Raw genomic sequence first — 25,244 nt, forward strand, 5'->3', positions numbered from 1 at the left:
CTGGATCATAACTTGAACTGGAGTGGATACAAAGCTGCTGTCTCTAAGAAGGTTTCGGCGTCGCTTCATTCACTACAGAAAATGAAGAAAAGAATCTCTTCGAGCATAAAAAGTAGCTCGTTGAAATACTGATACCCCAAGAACTTGATTATGGTGATACCATTTCTCCAAGGACTTCCGTGCGAAAGCTCACACATCCTAGAACTTTAGATAAAAACTTGTGTATGATACATTTATGACGTATGCTTTTTTCTGCCGTATCACATGTCTTCAAACAACTATCATGACTACATGGCAATAAGCGCGGGATTATCGCACTCTAGGTTCGCTCTGTCGTCTCTTCAATCACTGCACTCCCTCTTATTTGTCTTCAACTCTTACATTACTATGTGAACAGCACAACCTAGAAAAGCTTTCCCAACCTATTAAAATTCTCTCTGTACCATCGCATAACACTGCCTCGTTACCTAAATCATTTTCTGTATCAAAAACCTGTAATGTATCGCGGAGAGGCTTAACCTAAAATGCCTAAAGTATACTACTGTACCTTCAGTATACTGCGCAGGAAACCAAGGCGTCTTACGAATGAAGAAGGGGCACTATCTAGTGGCCAAACCACATAACCGCCATTTTTGTTTATAGCCAAGTAACGACAGGTGCAAGAACGACTTACGTAATACCAGATGACATTGTAACAGAGTCTTGTAAAATGTAAAGAATGGGAATTTATTAAAATTTTACCCAATGTATTTATGCACTTATAAAGTTGCTACGTTTAATGTAATACGTGAATAATCTGAAAATGTGTTTGAAATGTTTGTGAACTGAGACAGAGATGTTTTGGATAGTAACGTGATTATGTATTTGTGCTATGTATTCATTTGGGCTAATGTTGGTAGAACAGACAAGAAGAACGGCTGTAAATTATTTCGTTGAGGCGATGTTTGGCGCTAAGCTTTCGTCAAGTAGAACTCACGAAGAATGGACATGAAGTCTTTTCGAAATAGAAATGTTTCCAGATGACGACTGGAAAGTCACATTTCTGGAACATCCGAGACTGTTTATGTGGGTTTATCTCAAACGTGAAGTCTGACTCTCACTCTACATTATTTGTAATTATGTTTTGGTGAAAGCATAATGCATCATATTACATGCTGCTCATTGTGCCCAGTTAACCTGCAAAACAGCTCCAAAGTGGTACTGAACGCAGGCTATATGTTTGTGTGGCATGGCCATTAGCGACGGTGGTCGCTGTCAAATCGAGTGACGGAGGCTGTGTTTCAAGAAAGTAGCCAAGCCAGCCAGGCGCCATAAGTATAACACACCACATGGGAGACGTAAGCGCACAGTCTTTCTGGTTGACATTAGAGGGACTTAACCACAATTTGTTACCACAGTTTTGTAGTAGATGTGATAAGATTATGTATGGTTACAGTTAAATTAAATTTGTGCAAAAAGTGTGTGGTACAAAAATGCATATTATTCTCAGTGATGACCTTTATCTGGTGTAGAACTTTGTCAACGTATTTAGAGCTGATTAATGCAGCCAGACATTGCTCTGTGTCTTACCAATCCTGTTGGTGAAAACTTCAATAATAATAAAAATAATTAAAAACTATATAGAACAACGATCATGATGGTAGATAAAAGAAGATACGGAATTAGTGAACTGTCTTTGTTGCAAAGTGAGTGGTTCAGTGCATGGAATTACAGCGGAAGTCCAGTTAATTCAGACATGAAGAACATAGTGCTGCATCACTGTTATTTCAGAATCATTCATTACAGTTGGTTAATTCAATAAACAGAGACTGTTATTACTGCAGGCAGTGCGATATACAATGGATTTACTAGACTTTACACTTGTTGATTTCGAGTCTGCGGCACTTTGTTGCCGTTGCAGTACTAGAGCCTGCATGACTAATTTCATCTTGGTCTCAGAGAGTAGTCCAATGGTCGTAGAGTGTGGCTCATTTCCCTCAAAATGAGATCCTCGTTAAACGAAATCCCACTCGTGCCACTTTTTCCTGCTGTCACGGCTGCAACTCAAGTCCTACGGCGATGGGATAAGGATGGTGGAGGCAGGTTTTCGGGTGAAACCTGAAGTCCGTAGTTCGGACTTTCACGTTGGCAGCAGACGACACTTGTCACTATTTACAGAACTATTGTAGGGGGAGAATGAAAAGACTGAAATGTTTAACCACCTGCGGTTTGACAAATGAAACTATAACTAGGTATTCCCTTTTATTACGTGCACTTGTTACTATGAATAGAGTAATTGCGCTTTGGGGAAAAACGAGTACCAGTTTCATGACTGAACGTACCTGAACACGGGTAGAAGCGATAATTTTTGTAAGGATGGTTCACAGTAAGTTGTGTGTATTATTGCAAAACTCATAAGATCTTTAAATACTGTTAAAGATCTGCTGCACACTGCTGTCGGTCAGTTCTGTATCTTTGTCAGGGACTTTTCCCAGTTAGTTTAATCCGACAGCAGTGAGTGGTTCATGAATTGACTCTGCGTCCCACCAAGTTATTCCGAAAGACTTAGGGGAATATGCTGTCATATTTATACAAATCGGCTGAAGGACACTAATTAAGGTAATTATTAAATTAGCATATCTTTCGAATTCAACAGTAGCATAAAACGTGGGGGTGCATTGCAAATCATATCGTGGAAAAATCTTTCTCAAAATATCAAAGAAATTATATTCGTTGGAAACTTCAAAAGAGAGCTAATGGTCCACTTTCTGTACACAGCACCCATCTCCCCTACACTCTGTGCAACTCACTCTCGTCAGTCCCCTCCCCCAGAACACACTCCCCCCCCCCCACCCCTTGTCGAGAGAGTTCTCTATTCGTATCCTGTTCGTTTCCAACAGCCAGCGCCATTATCATTTCGATCTACTCGTCTTCCTTTATCCATTCCGCTTCTGACAACACTAAACATGGCTTCAAAAACGCTAAGATTATATACGTCGTTCTCTTCAATTAAAACTTCGGGCTGATAGGCCATGGTCGATGTATAAAACACTCCCCTGACGTTTCGTCTCCGACTGCGGGAGACATCCTCCGAGGCAAAGCGGCGAAGTGAAAAGAGAATTCGAGGAAGCGCTGATTATATAGGCAGTGCAGAGGGCGCCACTATCCATCACGTGGCGTCGGCTATGACACTGAGTCTGGTAATGCCAACATTCTCGATTAAAAGTAATCGATCGGCACGCTTCCGTGCAACGCTGACTTCCAAATGTTATCCAGTTTAACACCTTCCTCTTCCCTGTTAAAATTATTACGGTGTTTATCAATCTCGATAGCCTCTGTATACATGCGTGCATAATAATGCGAGGTTTTAGATATAACGCTCGTGTCGGTGAATTTTATTTCATGATTAGCTTCTTGGTAAAAATGTTCTGCTATGGTCGATTTATCAGTTTGACCGAGGCGGCAATTCCTATTATGTGCAACGAGATGAGTGTTAACACTTCTCTTTGTGGTACCTATACAAACCTGTCCACAACTGCAAGGTATTTTATATACCCCAGATGTAGCCAAAGGATGTCATGCATCTTTTGACGACCTTAAATATTCTTTTATTTTCCTGGTGAGTCTGAACATAAAAGACTCTAACAAACGCTAAATGACTTTCGTACAACCTGTGTGGTATATGGTATGAAAATAAATAAAAGAAAACGAAATGCATGGTTACAGGCTGAAAGAAAAGAAGAGCGAAGTGTTAGTTATGGACCGACACCATGGAACAGGTGAGAGCATTTACGGTTTTCAGAGGCTGGGTTAGACGCAACCTGCAGTATGAACAGGACAAAAAAGGTTAAAATGTGTGTGAAATCTTATGGGACTTAACTGCTAAGGTCATCAGTCCCTAAGCTGACACACTACTTAACCTAAATAATTCTAAGGACAAACACACACACCCATGCCCGAGGGAGGACTCGAACCTCCGCCAGGACCAGCCGCACATGAACAGGACATCAGAGTCAGAATAGAGCTCGTGGAAGATGGAGATAGCGAAAGAGGCATTTCTAAAACAGAACAGAATCTTAGCAGGTGGTTTGAACATAGAATTTAGAAAGCGGATGTCTTGTGACAGCCAGAGCGAGAGCACCAGCAGCAGCGAGTACTGTTTGTATAAAGCGTTTATTTTGCATTTTGTTTACGACCTTCCACTAAGGAAGGGATTCTATTTGTGTTTATCTGCTCTGCGTAGTAACTAACAGTTCTTGATAAAACTTTACGTAGTTTTCGTGTTAGATTTCTTAGTGTTTTCTTGATCGTTTAGAACAGAAAGCGCCCTAAAACCGTCTTTTGTTTGTTTCGCGGCCGTTAGCCACTAGTCACTTGAATCAGCAGTTGTCTTGTGACAGCCAGAGCGAGAGCACCAGCAGCAGCGAGTACTGTTTGTATAAAGCGTTTTTGTACTTATTTGCTGCGCTTAGCTTTTAAATAGTTTTTCTGGGAAAACCTAGCGTAGTTTTCGCGTCTCGTATTTCAGTGAGTGTTTCTGGATTATCAGAGTAGCTCATCAGAAGATTATCTTGGGAATTTGTCACCGTATAGAGTAGGGTAAACATAGTCATGTGTAGGGACTGTGGTTGTTGTGAGCGGACGCAAGGAGAATTGGCCACTCTTCGGGGGCAGGTGGAGGCTTTGTCTGTTAGGCTCATCGAGCTCGAGGCGCAGGCGTCGGCTCGTAGTGGCGTTGGGGCAACTGTGGTGAGACCTATGCCTACTTCGGTGGCCTTGGAATCACATGGAACCCCTGATGTCGCTGCGTCTTCCGGCAGTGAGCATCTTACCTGTCAGCCATCACTCCAGGGTGAATGGCGGACAGTGGTTGGCTCGCGCGTGCCTGGCCGAAAGGCGAAGGTGGGATCTGGCCGCGTGGCAGCTGCCTTACCCCTTTCCAACAGGTACGGGGTGCTTCCTAGTGGTGATGACATCGTTTCCGAGCCACCACAGGATGCCTCGCCTGTTGGGCCAGTGGCCGATTCTCCGGCAAGGTCCCGACAGTCACAGAGGGCGGGCCTATTAGTTATAGGGAGCTCCAACGTTAGGCGGGTTATGGAGCCCTTCAGGAAAATAGCGGGTAGGTCGGGGAAGAATGCCAGTGTGCACTCGGTGTGCTTGCCGGGGGGTCTCGTCCGTAATGTGGAGGAGGCCCTTCCGGCAGCTATTGAACGCACTGGGTGTGACCGGCTGCAGATAGTAGCACATGTCGGAACGAATGACGCCTGCCGCTTGGGTTCTGAGGCCATCCTTGGTTCCTTCCGGCGGCTGGCTGATTTGGTGAAGACAACCAGCATCGCACGCGGAGTGCAAGCTGAGCTTAATATCTGCAGCATAGTGCCCAGAGTCGATCGCGGTCCTCTGGTTTGGAGCCGTGTGGAGGGTCTAAACCAGAGGCTCAGACGACTCTGCGACTATAATGGTTGCAAATTCATCGACCTCCGTTATTGGGTGGAGAACTGTAGGGCCCCCCTAGACAGGTCAGGCGTGCACTACACACCGGAAGCAGCTACTAGGGTAGCAGAGTACGTGTGGCGTGCACACGGGGGTTTTTTAGGTTAGAGGGACCCCCCCTTGGGCGAAACGATAAAATACCTGACGGCTTACCAGAGAGGACATTATCATCGTTGATAAAGAACGTCCGTCCTCAGAGACCAAAAACAGGAAAAGTTAACGTAATATTGGTAAACTGCAGGAGTATCCAGGGCAAGGTTCCTGAATTAGTATCTCTTATTGAAGGAAATAGTGCGCATATAGTATTAGGAACGGAAAGTTGGTTAAAACCGGAAGTGAACAGTAACGAAATCCTAGACACAGAATGGAATATATACCGCAAGGATAGGATAAACGCCAATGGTGGAGGAGTATTTATAGCAGTAAAGAATTCAATAATATCCAGTGAAGTTATTAGCGAATGCGAATGTGAAATAATCTGGGTTAAGTTAAGTATCAAAGGTGGGTCAGATATGATAGTCGGATGCTTCTATAGACCACCTGCATCAGCAACCGTAGTAGTTGAGCGCCTCAGAGAGAACCTGCAGAACGTCGTGAAGAAGTTTCGTGATCATACTATTGTAATAGGGGGAGACTTCAATCTACCAGGTATAGAATGGGATAGTCACACAATCAGAACTGGAGCCAGGGACAGAGACTCTTGTGACATTATCCTGACTGCCTTGTCCGAGAATTACTTCGAGCAGATAGTTAGAGAACCAAATCGTGAAGCTAACGTTTTAGACCTCATAGCAACAAATAGACCGGAACGTTTCGACTCCGTGAATGTAGAAGAGGGTATCAGTGATCATAAGTCAGTGGTTGCATCAATGACTACAAGTGTAATAAGAAATGCCAAGAAAGGAAGGAAAATATATTTGCTTAACAAGAGTGATGGGGCACAAATCGCAGAATATCTGAGTGACCACCATCAAACGTTCATTTCTGAGGAAGAGGATGTGGAACAAAAATGGAAAAAATTCAGAAACATCGTCCAGTACGCCTTAGATAAGTTCGTACCGACTAAGGTCCAAAGCGAGGGGAAAGATCCACCGTGGTATAACAAACATGTACGAAAGGTACTACGGAAACAAAGAAAGCTTCATCATAGGTTTAAGAGTAGTCGAATCATAGCTGATAAGGAAAAGCTGAACGAAGCGAAAAAGAGCGTATAGAGAGCAATGAGAGAAGCATTCAACGAATTCGAACATAAAACATTGGCAAACAATCTAAACAAGAACCCTAAAAAGTTTTGGTCATATGTAAAATCGGTAAGCGGATCTAAATCCCCTATTCAGTCACTCGTTGACCACGATGGCACCGAAACAGAGGACGACCGAAGAAAGGCAGAAATACTGAATTCAGTGTTCCGAAACTGTTTCACTGCGGAAAATCGTAACACGGTCCCTGACTTCAGCCGTCGCACGGACGCCAAAATGGAAAATATTGAAATAAACGATATCGGAATTGAAAAACAACTGCTATCACTTAGTAGCGGAAAAGCATCCGGACCAGACGAGATACCCTTAAGATTCTACAGTGATTATGCTAAAGAACTTGCCCCCTTTCTATCAGCAATTTATCGTAGATCGCTGGAAGAACATAAAGTACCTAGCGACTGGAAGAAAGCGCAGGTCGTTCCCATTTTCAAGAAGGGTCATAAATCAGATGCGAATAATTATAGGCCTATTTCGCTTACGTCAATCTGTTGTAGAATAATGGAACATGTTTTGTGTTCTCGTATTATTACGTTCTTAGATAATACAAATCTCCTTCATCATAACCAACATGGATTCCGCAAACAGAGATCATGTGAAACTCAGCTCGCCCTATTTGCCCAAGAAATTCACAGTGCCGTAGACACTGGCGAGCAGATTGATGCCGTATTCCTGGACTTCAGGAAGGCATTTGATACGGTTCCGCACTTACGTTTAGTGAAAAAAATACGAGCTTACGGAATATCGGACCAGGTTTGTGATTGGATACAGGATTTCCTAGAAGAAAGAACACAACATGTCATTCTTAACGGTTCAAAATCTGCAGATGTAGAGGTAATTTCGGGAGTACCGCAGGGAAGCGTGATAGGACCTTTATTGTTTACAATATACATAAATGACTTAGTTGACAACATCGGTAGCTCCGTGAGGCTATTTGCAGATGACACGGTTGTCTACAAGAAAGTAGCAACATCAGAAGACTCGTACGTACTCCAGGAGGACCTGCAGAGGATTAATGCATGGTGCGACAGCTGGCAGCTTTCCCTAAACGTAGATAAATGTAATATAATGCGCATACATAGGGGCAGAAATCCATTCCAGTACGATTATGCCATAGGTGGTAAATCATTGGAAGCGGTAACGACCGTAAAATACTTAGGAGTTACTATCCGGAGCGATCTGAAGTGGAATGATCACATAAAACAAATAGTGGGAAAAGCAGGCGCCAGGTTGAGATTCATAGGAAGAATTCTAAGAAAATGTGACTCATCGACGAAAGAAGTAGCTTACAAAACGCTTGTTCGTCCGATTCTTGAGTATTGCTCATCAGTATGGGACCCTTACCAGGTTGGATTAATAGAAGAGATAGACATGATCCAGCGAAAAGCAGCGCGATTCGTCATGGGGACATTTAGTCAGCGCGAGAGCGTTACGGAGATGCTGAACAAGCTCCAGTGGCGGACACTTCAAGAAAGGCGTTACGCAATACGGAGAGGTTTATTATCGAAATTACGAGAGAGCACATTCCGGGAAGAGATGGGCAACATATTACTACCACCCACATATATCTCGCGTAATGATCACAACGAAAAGATCCGAGAAATTAGAGCAAATACGGAGACTTACAAGCAGTCGTTCTTCCCACGCACAATTCGTGAATGGAACAGGGAAGGGGGGATCATATAGTGGTGCAATAAGTACCCTCCGCCACACACCGTAAGGTGGCTCGCGGAGTATAGATGTAGATGTAGATGTAGATGTACTGAATTGCCTGATACGGATTGTGGCCAGGTAAGGGGCAGAAAGGAGGACATTGAGAAAGCAGGACGAGAGGAGAGGTGGAGATTGTGAAATGTGGTTAGTGTGCAGAATGGAGAAGATCATGCAGACTGATTGAGTATGGTCTGGAGAGGAACTGAGAAGAGTTTAGAAGATCGGAAGATGTTGAGGAATTGGAAGTTGCATTGGATAATTCATTATCTGAGACGAGACTGCCTTCCACTAGAGGCAGTTAAAGTTTTTATTTAGAGAATGATACGGATGTACGGAAGAGCATACCAGACACTGGGCGAAGTTAGCAGATGGCAAGAATGAAAGGTGTAAGTAGGCTGTTTAGGTTTTTATATTGGTAACGCCACGTAGCGCTCTGTATGAAAATCACTGGATGTGCTGTGTGCAGCCTGTGGCTGGTTTGTATTGTTGGAGTAATATTCGCCATTGTAGTGTTGGGCAGGTGGCTGTTAACAGCGCGTAGCGTTGCGCAGTTGGAGGTGAGCCGGCAGCAGTGGTGGATGTGGGGAGAGAGATGGCGGAGTTTTGAGAGCGGATGATGTGGATGTATGTCCATCAGAGACAGTAAATTTGTAAGACTGGATGTCATGAACTGCTATATATTATGACCTTTGAACACTATTAAGGTAAATACATTGTTTGTTCTCTATCAAAATCTTTCATTTGCTGATTATGCCTATCAGTAGTTAGTGCTTTCAGTATTTTGAATCGTTTATTTAGCTGGCAGTATTGGCGCTCGCTGTATTGCAGTAGTTCGAGTAACGAAGATTTTTGTGCGGTAAGTGATTTGTGAAGCCCGCATCTCGTGGTCGTGCGGTAGCGTTCTCGCTTCCCACGCTCGGATTCCCGGGTTCGATTCCCGGCGGGGTGAGCGATTTTCTCTGCCTCGTGATGGCTGGGTGTTGTGTGCTGTCCTTAGGTTAGTTAGGTTTAAGTAGTTGTAAGTTCTAGGGGACTGATGACCATAGATGTTAAGTCCCATAGTGCTCAGAGCAATTTGAACCATTTTTGATTTGTGAAAGGTATAGTTTAATGTTAGTCAGGGCCATTCTTTTGTAGGGATTATCGAAAGTCAGATTGTGTTGCGCTAAAAATATTGTGTGTCAGTTTAGTGTTGATCAGAATAGGTAAAGAGCGAAATGTCTGAGTACGTTCAGTTCTGCTCAGCTGTTTGAAAATCAAATAATGTAAGAGGTTTATCTGCATATTAATTCATTAAGTTTTCTAAGGGGACGTTCAAAGGGAAAGCAGACAGTATGTATGGTGGGTTATAAAGTCTAGACCTGCCACAAGTCAGATCAGAAAATTATGATGAGTGAACAGTGTGAAGACTAGGATAATCACCATCAGCAATTTCAGTTATATTTTTCTGCTGTTAAAATTTCCGACTTGGAAATACAAAAGGCTATGATGATACGAGGAAACCTGGAAGTGTATCATGTAATACAAAAAATAGAGCTGATAATGCATTCGGTGGATCTTAAATTACCCAGAATGTTTCTCTATTGCAACTTTCTGTTTCAACGAAAAAATGTACTATCGCAGCCTCGATAGAATTTTGACTGCAGGAGAAGGACACCAAATAGTCTGATGCAGACTTGGCCGCCGACCCATACAGTACTTTGTAGCAGTTCAGATGCAGATACGTCCCAACGTACGGACATGTACCAAGTGGGTGATAGCTCGACAAAGTTGCAGACGTCTCAGAACGCAGTCCAGGAAATGTACTCAAAGGAGCTCATTGGCAATTGCCCTGTGAAATTACTTTTGGTCACTGTGGGTACTGTGTACCTACTAAACCAGTCTGTTTACCTAAGTTTGGGATCTCCCGCTTTTCAGGCAGCCGAAACAAATCGTTCGGCCTCTGGATGTCCTAGCGCCCTCTTTCTAGAATAGTTTTCTGTTCCACTCACTCATTGCCAAGTCACTACTCCAGTAAATTATCTTTTAGCAGCTGACCTAAAAGTCGAAAATGTTTTTGGGATATCTACATCCACATTATGACAATACTCCGCAAGCCACCTGACGGTATGTGGCCGAGGGTACTTCTGGTACCACTAACTGATTGCCACCTCCCGTTTCACAAACGGTATTTGGGAAGAATGATCATCAGGGAGCCTCTGTACTAACTTTAATTTCTCGAATTTTCCCATCGCGGTCATTTCGAAAGTTACATACGGAAAGAACAATAGACTTTTCCCACGTTTTTGGGAAGGTACAGTTCATGAAACAGTGCATGTCACGCAATCCGAACGATCTTGCACCATCTCAGAATTTCACTAATGAAGAGCGGTTAACGTATATTCTCCACACTCAGTGGGCCACTCCACTGGTAATAGTTTGCAAACTCAGTGGTATCTTAAAACATGGTGACGAATAGCGGCGATAAACACAAGTTGAAACGCAATTGTATCCTCTAGGAACACCAGATGAATTCTTTACAGAATTAGTCCACGGCTCCACAGTTAGTATACTCAGTCTTGCAGACTTTCAATTTCTCTTGGACGTAGCATTACAGACGTATGTAGTGCTCAATACGTCAACTGGTAGAGAAGACTCACACGTAACCGTAATCGGTTAAATTTCGAAAAATCTTCAACTTCAAGCATATTCCAGCATTTTATGGATCAGTTCCTGTTTGATGTTCCAAACTGTGTCGTATACCTTCATGATATCTTCGTTACAGGTGTGACTTAAGAGTACCACCTTCGCAATATCGAGCTTTTGTTTCATAAATTGACAGAAAAGACTCAAATGCGAAGTGCACATGCGTGGTAGAACTTCGATACGGAAATGACTGGATTTTGCTCTGGAATATTTATTAGATTTATTTATTTATTCACTTAACCGAACTGATTAGAGCCATCAGCCCTTCAATTACATTAGACAAAGGTTTCACACATGCAGCACCTTTCCTACATCGTAGTTACCTAAAAAATAACAACTTTAATACGACAAATGGTATTAAAATGACCTGAATGCCTATATTGGCAATGTGAGTTAACAATACTGATTGTTATGAACCAATGAAGTTAACACTGGTCGTACTTTAACTACTGCTGCTGTTGTCATTAATAACGATAATTATAATAACTTAGTGATACTATTAAGGGTAATAATAATAATGATAGTGGCAGGTACAAAAAGAATTTGTGGGTGTACAAAGTAAATGTTTTCTGATGTAGCGGGTTCTGGGGAAAGGAAATTTAAGCAGACTGCTCCGACTAAGAATACTAGGAAAAGAGTAAGATCTGTTTAGGAGGAAGAATTTACAGAGTAACGAGTGCCTAAAGGGACAAAAGTAACTATTACTGTTGATTTGTTAGCTATGTCATTAACTGTCTTCTGAAGCTGGAGATGTTATTCAGTTCTCTAATACAATGTGAGAGGCTACTCCAGATTTGAGTGCCTTCTTCTGAGAAGGACTTAGAAAAAGTGCTGAACGAAGGAGTGGAACAGAAAAGATTTTGCTCTGATGGGACAGATGTTTCTGATATGTGCATCAGAGAAGAGATTTAAGGACAAGAAGGTGAATGAGCGACAGCATACATCGATAAGGCAGTAGAGAAGACATACGATATGGAAATCTCTGTGCTTGTTTGCAAGCAGTCAGGATAGCTGTGCATATTATGGTGAAATTGGATCAAAGAGAACATCACATATAACGAACACAAGCATTCAAAACCAGTTTTAACTACCGTGAGATTTCCTGGGAAAGTCCTTGCAGGACAAAACCTCTGTAATCAATAACTGGAAGTGTAAGTAATTGTACAAGTTTCTTTCCAGGTAAAGAGGGAAGAGCGTTTTGTAATTTTGTAGGGCATGAATAGATACTGATGCCTTCTTGCTTGTTTCAGCTACGTAGCCAAATTTAAATTTTTGTCTATTATTATTCCCAGACTCTTTGCTGAGGGAGAGAAGTTGATGTACATCCCACTTGGATTTAAAAATGGTGCGGATTCCCGATGTTTGGGGATAACAAGGCTAGAATGACAAACCAGTACCCGCTTGTGGGTTTTGGATGGGTTGAGCCTTAAACCTAGATGATGTTCCCATTTCGATAGTGCGCAAAGATCGGTACAGATCGGTACAGGTTTATTGGTTTTGCACTTACATACAACGGGAAGTCATCAGCGTACATGTGGTATTTGCAATAGGACAAAAGTCATGAATACAATGAAAACAGAATAGGACCTAATATCGAACACTGGGGGACGCCTGATACTACCTGCCCCCCTCCCAATTGTGACATCATGATGCCATACACGAAGCATCGCTGGCAAGACGTCATGTATGCGCGAAACCATTGCACTGCACTTCGCGAGAAATTGAGGCTGCTAAATTTGGCAAGTAAAGTGTCGAAGTTAACAGTCTTCGCTGTAATTTAAGGAACACATGAGAGTCACCTCAAAACTTCACGTCATCTCTTGTAGTGTTTAAGGCTGATCTTGTGCTGTGACGTTTTCGGAAACCTGATTCGTTTTCGTGTAGTAGGTTGTTTGTAGTTAGGTGGTTTATTAGCTAGTCGTGCACTATATATTCTAAGGCCTTGGACAGGGCAGAAAGGCTGCAAACGGATCGGTAAACAGAGGGTGCTTTGGCGACGTCCTTTTGAGATAGTTGCTTAACTAGTTCCTGTTTACAGGCCTCAAGGAAAACACTTGTGGTTAAGGCGTCGTTGAAGGTATCTACTATAATGGGCAGCAGTGGACCAATAAGAAGCATTATCATTTGGTCTGTGTTTCCAGCGTTTTCAGTAGATGCTGATTCGATATGCATTGTTGATTTTTCGACAGTGTTGCAACTATCAAGGTTTAGATAGAAATATTCGTGGCTACAGTCGTTTACCCTATGAAGTGTCTGTTTCGTTTGCAATTGAATTATGTTTGTAGGTGAAATGAAGTATCAGTTCAGTTCTTCAGCTGGAGCAACGGAATCAGCTACAGCTTTCAGTTTGCCTACACCAAGACGATGCAGCTTTTTCCATACGACAGCTGGTCTATTTCTGTTGTTGGTTGATGTATGGGAACACCTGAGTTTAGCATCCCTCACAGCCTAACTGACTCTGTTGCTCTTCTGCTTGTAAACAATATGATTTTCGGGCATAGGGCGCAATCTATATGCCCAATGTACAGTGTATCTCAGATTCATAAGCTGTTTTAGTTCTTCAGTCAGCCACAGCGCAGGTTTCCTTCATACTTTTCCAGTATTTAGGGGAGTATATTTATTATATAGCTGAGTAAGTTTGCTATAAAATCAATGAAATTTTTCGTTTATGTCCGAGAAAGGAATAGAAGACGGCCCTCAAACTATTTATGGCGCCGCAGTTGATAGTTCACATTCATTAATGTGTTTTAAGTCTCGGTATGTAGACAGCTGTGGTTTCTTTCTGGGTCATTCGTCGTGAAAATTATGTCATGGGCACACACGTCAGGTGCAGATATTTGAGAGGCACGAATTACTCTATTTGGGGATTTCGTAGCAAATATGCAGGGAATAAGCAAAATAATGTGAATGGGATGGTTGTGTTTGAGGGTCAACAACGCAGGTAAGGCACGTGTCGCGCTGGACTGCGTGTGTTCAGTACGGACTAGGTGTCAGTGCAGGTGGTTTACGAGTAGTGCGCACTTCGTATTTGCTTTCAGAGGTCGAGGTCGAGGTGTAGTGGAGGATCTAAAAGAGTTCCAAAGAGGGCAGATCGTGGTTGCCCGATTACCTGGAGCATCAGTAACCAAAACAGCCAATTTATTGAATGTTTCAGGAGCAGCTGTTCCAACAGTCAACAGTCAACAGTCCAACAGTCAGCCTACACAAAACATGGAAAGACATTATCGCGTAAATGTAATAGTGAGTGCAAATCAAAACTAAATGACCCTAACAGGAATTGTGTCAAAACAACACAAAACTACGGCGGCTAAAGTGACTGTAGAGCTCAATAGCCATCTTCGAGCGCCGTATCTATCGACACAGTCCGCCAAGAACTCCATCAAGCGAATATTCATGGACAAGCTGCTATACCGAAATTATTAGTTACAACAACCAACGCAAAGAAGCGTAAAACATGGTGTCAGGAGCATAAATCGTGGACGACTGTTCAGTGGAAACAGATCATATGGTCTGATGAGGCAACGTTTTTGTTATTTCCTACATCGGGTCAGGTTTACGTGGAGAACACCAAAAGAAATCTACAGTCCCGATTGCTCGATTTCAACGGTTAAGCATGGAGGTGGAACTGTCATGGTGTGGGTAGCTATATCATGGGATTCTACTTTCAAAGGCCGTGTAATAGCCATCTATTATGTGGACATTTTAGGTGATCAGGTGCATCCCATGATTCAAATGTTTTTCCAACAATGATGCCATATTTCAGGATGATATTGCTTCCATTCACAAAGCTAGGACAGTAGAATAGTAGTGTGGAGTATGCAACTGAACTGCACCGTCTTCCCTGGCCAGCACAGTCCCCGGACATGGATATTATCAAACCCTTATGGGCAGTATTAGATCGCAAACTCCGGAGCAGATTTCCTCCTCCCTCGGCACTACAGGGGTTAGAACAGGTTCTGATCGCAGAGTGGCGTAACATTCCACTGGAGACCATAGAATCATTGCTTGCCAGTATTCCAAGAAGAATCATGGCTGTAGTACGGTCAAATGGGGGTCCAACCCCTTATTAATAAACCATTCCCAAGTAAGTACAGGTGTTTCCTACTCCCTGTAGGTATGATAGTGAGACTACAGTTCATATGATGGGTAGAGCAAGCTGAGGTAGCCACATTTTTGAAGAAGAAAACATCCGCTTCAGTTTTACACTGGAAGGACTATTGTACAAAAATTTATGTTAGTGTTACCAGCTATTATTATACGCTCCGATTTCTGTTCGAGACACCAAAGAGCAGTGTCGAAGCAGGCAATCCGCCTACCGTAGGAGGTACGTCAAGCACTTCCTCTTAAGGAATTGGATCTGTATGGAAATATATTCCACCTATTTACCTTCATTACTGTTGGACGTGAGTTGAACAGTAGGTGATAAATGAGAGCATATGCAGACCCCTACTCCTTCTCCTTGTCCATTAAATCTGTTGTGTCTAAGAAAGATGTGGCCATCCAGATTTACTGAAATTGTTGACCACTTGGTCTGAGCCAGGTCCCTGACAGCAGTATTTCATGAATGTCTATGTCTTCAAACATATGACGGAGCTCGTCGAGATGCTGGCAGAGACTTGACATTTGCGGGTGCAACATGGAGCTTGGTTTGTTCAGAAGCACAACGTCCGAGGACGGCGTTGCTGGTCACCTGCTGCTCTGGGTCACCGCTGGCGGCAGAAACAGGCACAAGGAAACGCGCCAATGGGGCGGTAGTGGGGGGGGGGGGGGTACCTTGTTCCATGGAGTGAAAGCTGCAGGTGTCTCCACGGGGGAGGCAGGTATGTGGCCAAGGCCAGTGGGGCAGCAGCGGCCGTTTAACAGCCGAATTGCGGCAGAAAAGAAACTCGGTAAACAGAGCTGGAGTAATCTACGCGCAACAATACTGAAAGAAAGCGAAACAACGTCAGAGTGTACTATTAATGGCACTAATGATGAGTGACAACAACAGTGTGATGATAAGCTGCCAAATAAAAATTGAAGGGAGATTAAATTTATATGCCGGCCGAAGTCTGGAACCGCGCGACCGCTACGGTCGCAGGTTCGAATCCTGCCTCGGGCATGGATGTGTGTGATGTCCTTAGGTTAGTTAGGTTTAAGTAGTTCTAAGTTCTAGGGGACTGATGACCTCAGACGTTAAGTCCCAAAGTGCTCAGAGCCATTTGAACCATTTTGAGATACGTCATGGTTAACGGTACTGTGCAATAACTGTGAACGTACAAACTAGTGACAGCAAGGGTTGACTGTTCTCATCTCCTAAAGCACAGAATTTCGAGTTCATTTGCATGGAATTCTGACCTCTCTCCATTTTTCGGTCTTCACCATAATCCTGCCATCATTTGTTCATACGTTTTGTAGCCCAAATCTCGAAATTTCGTTGTTCAAAATGTTTAACATCTCTGAGGTGAGACCCTTTCATATTGTCAGACGTGAATTCGCGATATTCTTCTTGGCGCTGAACATTTCGCATCTTTTCTTGTGCGTCACGAACTTCACTATCATTGGTCTTGTAGAACTTGGCACCCTGGGTCCCAATCATGACTTCTTCCAATGTTGTTCAGTGTCACCTACAGCTATAGGCCTTGCATCTCGCTGTCTAGATTCATCACTAATTTGCCTGTCTTCCGAACAGTCTATAAGATTATTGAGTCTCCGATACTGTTTTAGCTCGTCAGACTTCGCGAACAGTTTCTGTTCGAGCAATCGTTCCTGTCCTCAGCGTCTTTCAATGATTTGTTCAGAGCACTTATCATTTCTGACGTAGTTAAGGAAATCGGGGTTAGTGCCCACTAGTTCGCCTTTACAAAAGTATCAAATACGTGTGAATTCCTAAGGGATCAAAACGCTGAGGTCATCGGTCCGTAGACTTACACATTACGTAAACTAACTTACAATAACTTATGCTAAGAACAACACACACACACACCCACACACAGCCCAAGGGAGGTCTCGAACCTCCGGTGGGGTGGGGGGGGGGGGGGGGCGCAATAGTTACTATTATGAAAGGAATTACATAAGATACTCAGAGATTACCAAACACTTGACATACGACCGTTGCACAACATGAATATTTTTTCACAGTATCTTATCATAATTATGAATATCTGTGCTACACTTTATATATACACTCCTGGAAATTGAAATAAGAACACCGTGAATTCATTGTCCCAGGAAGGGGAAACATTATTGACACATTCCTGGGGTCAGATACATCACATGATCACACTGACAGAACCACAGGCACATAGACACAGGCAACAGAGAATGCACAATGTCGGCACTAGTACAGTGTATATCCATCTTTCGCAGCAATGCAGGCTGCTATTCTCCCATGGAGACGATCGTAGAGATGCTGGATGTAGTCCTGTGGAACGGCTTGCCATGCCATTTCCACCTGGCGCCTCAGTTGGACCAGCGTTCGTGCTGGACGTGCAGACCGCGTGAGACGACGCTTCGTCCAGTCCCAAACATGCTCAATGGGGGACAGATCCGGAGATCTTGCTGGCCAGGGTAGTTGACTTACACCTTCTAGAGCACGTTGGGTGGCACGGGATACATGCGGACGTGCATTGTCCTGTTGGAACAGCAAGTTCCCTTGCCGGTCTAGGAATGGTAGAACGATGGGTTCGATGGCGGTTTGGATGTACCGTGCACTATTCAGTGTCCCCTCGACGATCACCAGTGGTGTACGGCCAGTGTAGGAGATCGCTCCCCACACCATGATGCCGGGTGTTGGCCCTGTGTGCCTCGGTCGTATGCAGTCCTGATTGTGGCGCTCACCTGCACGGCGCCAAACACGCATACGATCATCATTGGCACCAAGGCAGAAGCGACTCTCATCGCTGAAGACGACACGTCTCCATTCGTCCCTCCATTCACGCCTGTCGCGACACCACTGGAGGCGGGCTGCACGATGTTGGGGCGTGAGCGGAAGACGGCCTAACGGTGTGCGGGACCGTAGCCCAGCTTCATGGAGACGGTTGCGAATGGTCCTCGCCGATACCCCAGGAGCAACAGTGTCCCTAATTTGCTGGGAAGTGGCGGTGCGGTCCCCTACGGCACTGCGTAGGATCCTACGGTCTTGGCGTGCATCCGTGCGTCGCTGCGCTCCGGCCCCAGGTCGACGGGCACGTGCACCTTCCGCCGACCACTGGCGACAACATCGATGTACTGTGGAGACTTCACGCCCCACGTGTTGAGCAATTCGGCGGTACGTCCACCCGGCCTCCCGCATGCCCACTATACGCCCTCGCTCAAAGTCCGTCAACTGCACATACGGTTCACGTCCACGCTGTCGCGGCATGCTACCAGTGTTAAAGACTGCGATGGAGCTCCGTATGCCACGGCAAACTGGCCGACACTGACGGCGGCGGTGCACAAATGCTGCGCAGCTAGCGCCATTCGACGGTCAACACCGCGGTTCCTGGTGTGTCCGCTGTGCCGTGCGTGTGATCATTGCTTGTACAGCCCTCTCGCAGTGTCCGGAGCAAGTATGGTGGGTCTGACACACCGGTGTCAATGTGTTCTTTTTTCCATTTCCAGGAGTGTAGTTTTTGTTGTGAGTTCAGTATAGTTCGTGCTTCTTTAAGCACGTCCGCAAACTAAGACACCTAAACTATTAAGTCATTTATTAACTGGAAGTATCAGCGTGATCTGATGGTGAAGTATGATTGTGTATACGTAATATCAGAATTCGACATTATGGGAATTGAAATAAACATCCCTACATTGCACGGCATATAAAATGCGTTCTACGGCTGCAACCTATGTTATCAATTTACATACTGCAGAAACTAAACGGAAGCCTTATGCTACAGTTCACGTATCACCTATAACTCAACTGTACATTGCAGGATTTCATTGTATAGCAAAAGACACCTAACGTTTCTTAGGAATACATGTTATGTGGTGAATATTTGTTTAGGATAATCCTCTTAGTTATGTGGCTCATTTGATGAACAGAAAAAATTTCCTTCAGATTTAAGCAAATGATACTCACCATCAACGACAAACCAAACAAAATGACATAATTTTGTCTTACAAGAACAGTGAAGAAGCTCATTACCATAATTTTATTCAGGTATATTTTTCACCTTACCGAAGAATTTAGCATCAGACGGAAGGACAGTGTCAAAAGGTAACTGTGGATAGAGCCGAAACGGGTCTCCCCAGTCATTCCACATTTCGTGTCCCTGCCAAAAAGATAAAAATAGCAAGAACTGTAGCACAGTTCAGTGGCGTTAGCCACTGACTAGTCTATTGGAATGCATATGCTGTAGCCGACACAACTTAAAGTAAAAAATTCATTTATGCCAAGTCGACCTGAAGATGATAGTCTGTGGCTCTTGCAGCTTCAGTGCAAAGTTACTTTTTTTAAGTTTAACATCTATTCATTGCAAGGCCAATAATTGCTTACCAGTGTAATAATAATGAATTAACTGATAAAAGGAGCATGATGAACAACGTGAATGGAACGTACCTGAGTAAGAAGTACAGTGAAATTTCGTTTAAACTTTGGCGATGGGTACGGAGGTTCAATGGGCCCCAGGTACTCCCCAAAATCAGTCTCTGCATCGTCGACTTTGGCCTTCAGCGGCTGCAAAGGATTTCAAGTGGAAGCACTATCATACAATGAAACTTCATTTTAAAATTCATATAGTACTTAATTCAGAAAAATATTCATGGCTTTCCTAATAAATGTTCAGTCCAGATTACGTAAACAGAAACATCAATATCTGATTGCTTGCTGGATTTATCTCTACAACATAACTGCTGGTTTTCATGTGTAAACCGCAGTGAACATTAGAAATTAAAAATAGCAGAACTTAAAAGTATATCTGAATAAATAGTTTGTCTCACAATAATGGAGGTAGTAACAAATGTGCGATGTTACAATGCCTTTGTTGATCTGAATTATGATGCAGAATTGGTGTACGAATGTAGGTTTTAGACGCGTAGTTGGCGACATGTGGAAGTCTGGATGTGACCGCGGGTCGTAAACGATCAGCCAAATGCTACGGCGCTCGCTGTAAATGGGAAACTCGGGTTCGAGTCGCGATCCAGCACAGAATTTCATCGTCGTATTTCCATTCTACGCTGATTTTGTCCATATTCGCAACTACGAATACATTTAATATGTGGTTACAAATGTGTTTATACTGAATAAACCCCGACCTGTAATTATGCCTGGTTTTTGGCTTTTGGGGAGGCAAATAGAAGTTACAGCTCAAATTTCCTGGGTAAGGAACAAAAATAGAGACACGCAGACAGAGAGAGAGAGACAGAGAGAGAGAGAGGGGGGGGGGGAGAGAAGAGTGATGAGGACTCAGCTAAATACACATTTAGGAAGAGAAATAAATCATCCCAGTAATGTTGTTGTACCTGTGCTTGAGGATCCTTACTGAATGAAAAGCCAAAACATTGTGACCATCTGCTTAACAGCTTCTTTGTCCGACTTTGGAATGAGAGACATCACTGATTCTGCGTATCAGGGATATGACAATTTGTTGATAGTGTTGTGACGTTACGTGGCATTAGCTGTCTACGAAGTGATGACTTCCGATAGCGACCCAGATGGACCCCATAGAACTTACATCGGGCGAATTTGATTCCCGAGACATCAACGTCTGTTCACTGTAATCCTCCTCGATTCTGGCTCCGAGATTAGGACAATTATGCTGCTGAAAGATGATGTCGCCGTCAAGGAAGACATCAACCATAAATGGATGCAGGTGGCAATCCGAAAAACTTGTGCGTGCACCAGCATTGTGCTTTTTCGGCAATGATTCCACAGACCACAATAAAACCTACTTAACAGAGCAGACAAGCCTCCAAATACAACGTTCTGTGAAGAGTCGTGGATGTCCTACTATTTAGCACATTTTTTTCTTTCAGCAATCTTCTGAGTGGTTTGATGCGGCCCACTACGAATTCCTGTCCTGTGCTAACCTCTTCCTCTCTGAGTAACACTAGCAACCTACGTCCTCAATTATTTACTGGATGTATTCCAATCTCTGTCTTCCTCTACAGTTTTTTCCCTCTACACCTACCTCTAGTTCCATGGAAGTCATTGTCTCATGTCTTAACAGATGTTCTATCAACCTGGTGGTAGTTTCACTGCACTTCTACCTCCTTCGGTAGATGCTAATGACAGTAGCACGCGAACATTCGACCAGCTTCGCCGTTTTCGAGATACTCGTTCACAAGCTTTGCATAATAATAATCTACAGTTTGTCAAAGTCGCTTATCTGAATATATTACTACACGTGCAGCTCATATTTTCGCTAGTGTGATCCCCCGTCCGTGTCTGTTACGCTCACATGCTTTTGTAACTGCATCTAGTGCCTGCAGCGCCACCAAGCAGCATCCAGCGTCACGGTGGACAGTGATCATAAGGTTTTGGCTTGTTAGTGTATGTACTTTAAAGCATGTGAGCTCACATTGCTATGTGCGCTGTACAGCAAGTTATCCTACATACAAAGAAAAATAAAAAAGAGAAGCAGGTCTGGAACAAACGTATGCAAAACACAATGTCTAATAAGTTTTAAAAAAGTTGTTAGTTTGTGCCTTAATGAGTCTATGGAGAATCCATTAGTCAAACTGCTCATAATGAGTAATTAATGTTTATTGAGTATGCATAGGAAAAGAAATCCACTTCTGTACAAATATAGTACCGATGAAAAATTGCTTGAGACAATATCTATGGTAAGATATCTAGAAGTTAGTCTCTATAACGATCTTAAATGGAAATGACCGATTACGTAAAGCAGACAGTAGGAAAAGCAGCTGCCAGACAGAAATTTATAGGTAGTCTCTTAAGGCAATGTAACTCATCCATGAAGGAGGTGGTTCATAAAGCCCTTGTTCAACCGATGATTGAGTGCTGTTCATCAATATGGAATGTTTATCTGGTAAAAGTGACAGAAGAGATAGAGAAGATCCAACAAAAGGCAGCGCTTTTCGTCATGGAACTGTTTAATCAGCGTGAGTACTTTGCATAAATGCTCAAGAAACTCCACTGGCAAAAGCTACAAGAGAGGTGTCAAGCATCACAGTGACATTTACTGTAGTAGGGAGATGGAGGTATGAGCCCACTTTTGATATTAATTTGGTAAGCAAATTAACTAAACTAATCAATTAATTACCTCCAAACCACCCCACCCAAATGACCATGCCCACACGAACCCCAGATAACTCTCTGTGTTCTCTGCTTGCACATGGGTCCCGACACCATCTTCCCTTCCCACTGTTCCCCTTCCCCCTGGCCGGTCGGACTGGCCGAGCGGTTCTAGTCGCTACAGAGTGGAACCGCGTGACCGCTACTGTCCCAGGTTCGAATCATGCCTCAGGAATGGATGTGTGTGATGTCCTTAGGTTAGTTAGATTTAAATAGTTCTAAGTTCTAGGGGACTGATGACTTCAGCAGTTATGTCCCATAATGCTCAGACCAATTTGAACCAACCCTTCCCCCTCCCCCACCTGTACTATTGACAGAAATTCCGAATTCTGGCAGGAATATCGAATTTTGGTGGCAATTGCGAATTCTGGTGGGAATTTATTTGTTCCAGGGCTGTGCTGATGAACCACCACACCCCCACCTGGGAACAATCTTGGAATTAACGATGGAAATACCCTCTCTGGGAATCGAGTCCTGGTTCTCCTGGAAGGAAAGCCCAAGTGTACCCCCTAACACAATTATACCACCAGAGATGCATGGAGCTGGTGGGAAATTAAAAATGGAAGTGCCTTTTCTGGGACTCAAACCCTGGCCCTTCTGGACAGTGAGACGAAGTGCACCTCCTAACATATACAAGCTGCTCAGATGCAGGAGAGGAAGGTTAGGTTAGTGTTCTTTATTTATTTTGTTTGGGAAAATGAAGTAAAGATCAGTCCTAATTACATAATTACTTATAAATGTCGACTCTAATTACACAACTATATGCGTAACACTACACAAGGGCCACCTAAAATCGCAATAAAGCTCAAAAATTGACGATGTCATACAACTGGAGTTATCCCGCCGGGAAAAAGTTTCACAATACGACTCGAAGCTAGTGACAGTCCCACTCAAACTTTACCATTCACCTACAAGCTGGTGGGAAAATGGCTGGGGTGCATGGTACTATCTTTATTGTTTCTGGAGAAAAATACGGCTGTGGCTGAGTGGTTCTAGGCACTTCAGTTTGGAATCGTGCGACCGCTACGGTCGCGGGTTCGAATCCTGCCTCGGGCATGAACGTGTGTGATGTCCTCAGGTTAGTTAGGTTTAAGTACTTCTAAGTTCTAGGGGACTGATGACCTGAGATGTTATGTCCCACAGTGCTCAGAGCCATTTGAACCATTTGAAGAGAAATATGTTGAACTGATGAGATGCTGCTATTGGACAAAGTGTGTTACCTGTAAACATATATCTGAGGAGAATATCTGTCGTTGTTTGAAGTCAGAGTTCGCTACAGATGCCTGCTCGACAATTACCCTGCAGCCCAGGTAATCAAAACCAATACGCACTACAATAACTGACGGAAAAATACGTCATTGTGTTTCAAAATTGTCATGAAAAAATCAGCACTTTTATCGAATAGGTCATAATACAACACCTGTAGTGGGGAAAATCGTCATCCTGAAAGACTGTGGAGGGGGCAAAAGTTGAACGTGCATTCTCCTCGATGGGCGCCTATGAAGTAGCCAAATTGGAAGCAGTCTTACCTCCCTTCCATACCTCATCCCTCCCTTCATCCCACCATCCATCTCTCCCACCATAGGTAGAATACATCCCCGTTCTGCCTTACCACTGGCCGTGTACAAGGAGATCCTTCTGGTGATATTGATATACTAACTCCAGTCAGCGGAAATCAGTCACAGATAGAAGAAAGGTAAGAAGAAGAGAATCTGTTAAATGTATTTCTAGGAAAGACTGCAGCCCTTCTGGAATTACAACGAAATTCTGGAGAACACTCCACATCACTTTTTCAAACTTCAAGCTGCTGCCACCATGCCATGCTTAGCAGCCCGCAGCCCTTTTGGCGCGGCATAAGCTGGCTGTGGTCGCTGACCACGCTGAGCTGATAGTCCTTCGTGAACACAAAAGCATGTGTAGTCACCTAAAGAATAGGAGATAAAAGGACGGCTGCCGCAAGTGCAACTTCTTCGTCTACATTATAGTGACACAACCCGCTCATGCCACCTCCACTGGTTGGAGCACGTATGTGTCCAGCGACCACCCACAATAGATGCCCCCCACGCTTCCTGCAGCCTGCATTTCTGCGATGGAGAACAATTGTATTTAAAGTCAATGCAGCTCTTGCTTGCAAACTGTTAAACATAATTCTCAGAAAGACTGGACTCCTTCACAACAGCGAAATTCCAGAGAACTCTCCAGATGGCTTTTTCAAAAGTGGGCTGCCTTGAAAAACAGGAAGCCTTTTGCCTAAAGCGACCACAGACCACAGAGCAGCCTCATACATTCTTATTTAACATCAATGGGTCTCCTACAATGAAGCATCTATTATAAAAGGAAAAAACAATTGTGACAACAATAAATGTCCATTTTCCACGAAAATAGGTCAAGTCATTTTCTTTTAGTTTTAAGAGCAAAATCGGTATACTTTCTATGTTCAACTGCAGGATACAATTCGCATATCATTAATTTGCGACGTCCAGTGAAGTGCACCGCCACGGATTATAGATGATCAGAAGAGACTAGCCCGCCCTACGTAAAATCGGGAAGAAAACGCTATTTTGATGCGAAAAATACCGATCACCGCAATATGTCCATATGCCCCCGTTGTTTCCGAACTACCATCAGAGTAAAGAAAAAGCGTGAATTTAAATTACGAAGGAAAAACGTCTATCTTGAGCAATTTCTTTCAGCTCGGTGGACAAATTACACCACCTGAGAACGTCTATCACGTTCAAATCAATGTCAGTAAATAAACTGTCATGCACGTGTGTATTGCAAACATTTCAGGCATGTAAAATAACATTAGAGAATACAATCTCTCACGCCACTGGCTCAGATGTCGGAAAAATTACAATCATTTTATGTTCGACAACAACAAGCTACAATTCAAGAGGATC

General features: G+C 43.6%; 1 protein-coding gene across 1 annotated transcript in view; it reads right to left on the reverse strand.

Annotated features, from left to right (window-relative positions):
* LOC124777210 (exostosin-3-like) overlaps window positions 1–25,244 on the reverse strand; it is a 195,102-nt gene that overhangs the window by 103,766 nt on the left and 66,092 nt on the right. Inside the window, exons 3-4 of the mRNA XM_047252525.1 lie at window positions 19,648–19,764; window positions 19,267–19,360 (exon numbers count right to left, since the gene is read on the reverse strand). Coding sequence (XP_047108481.1) covers window positions 19,267–19,360; window positions 19,648–19,764 — 211 coding nt within the window. The remainder of the gene's footprint in view (window positions 1–19,266; window positions 19,361–19,647; window positions 19,765–25,244) is intronic.

The sequence above is a fragment of the Schistocerca piceifrons genome, chromosome 2, assembly GCF_021461385.2.
Source record: "Schistocerca piceifrons isolate TAMUIC-IGC-003096 chromosome 2, iqSchPice1.1, whole genome shotgun sequence".
In the NCBI taxonomy this organism is placed as follows: domain Eukaryota; kingdom Metazoa; phylum Arthropoda; class Insecta; order Orthoptera; family Acrididae; genus Schistocerca; species Schistocerca piceifrons.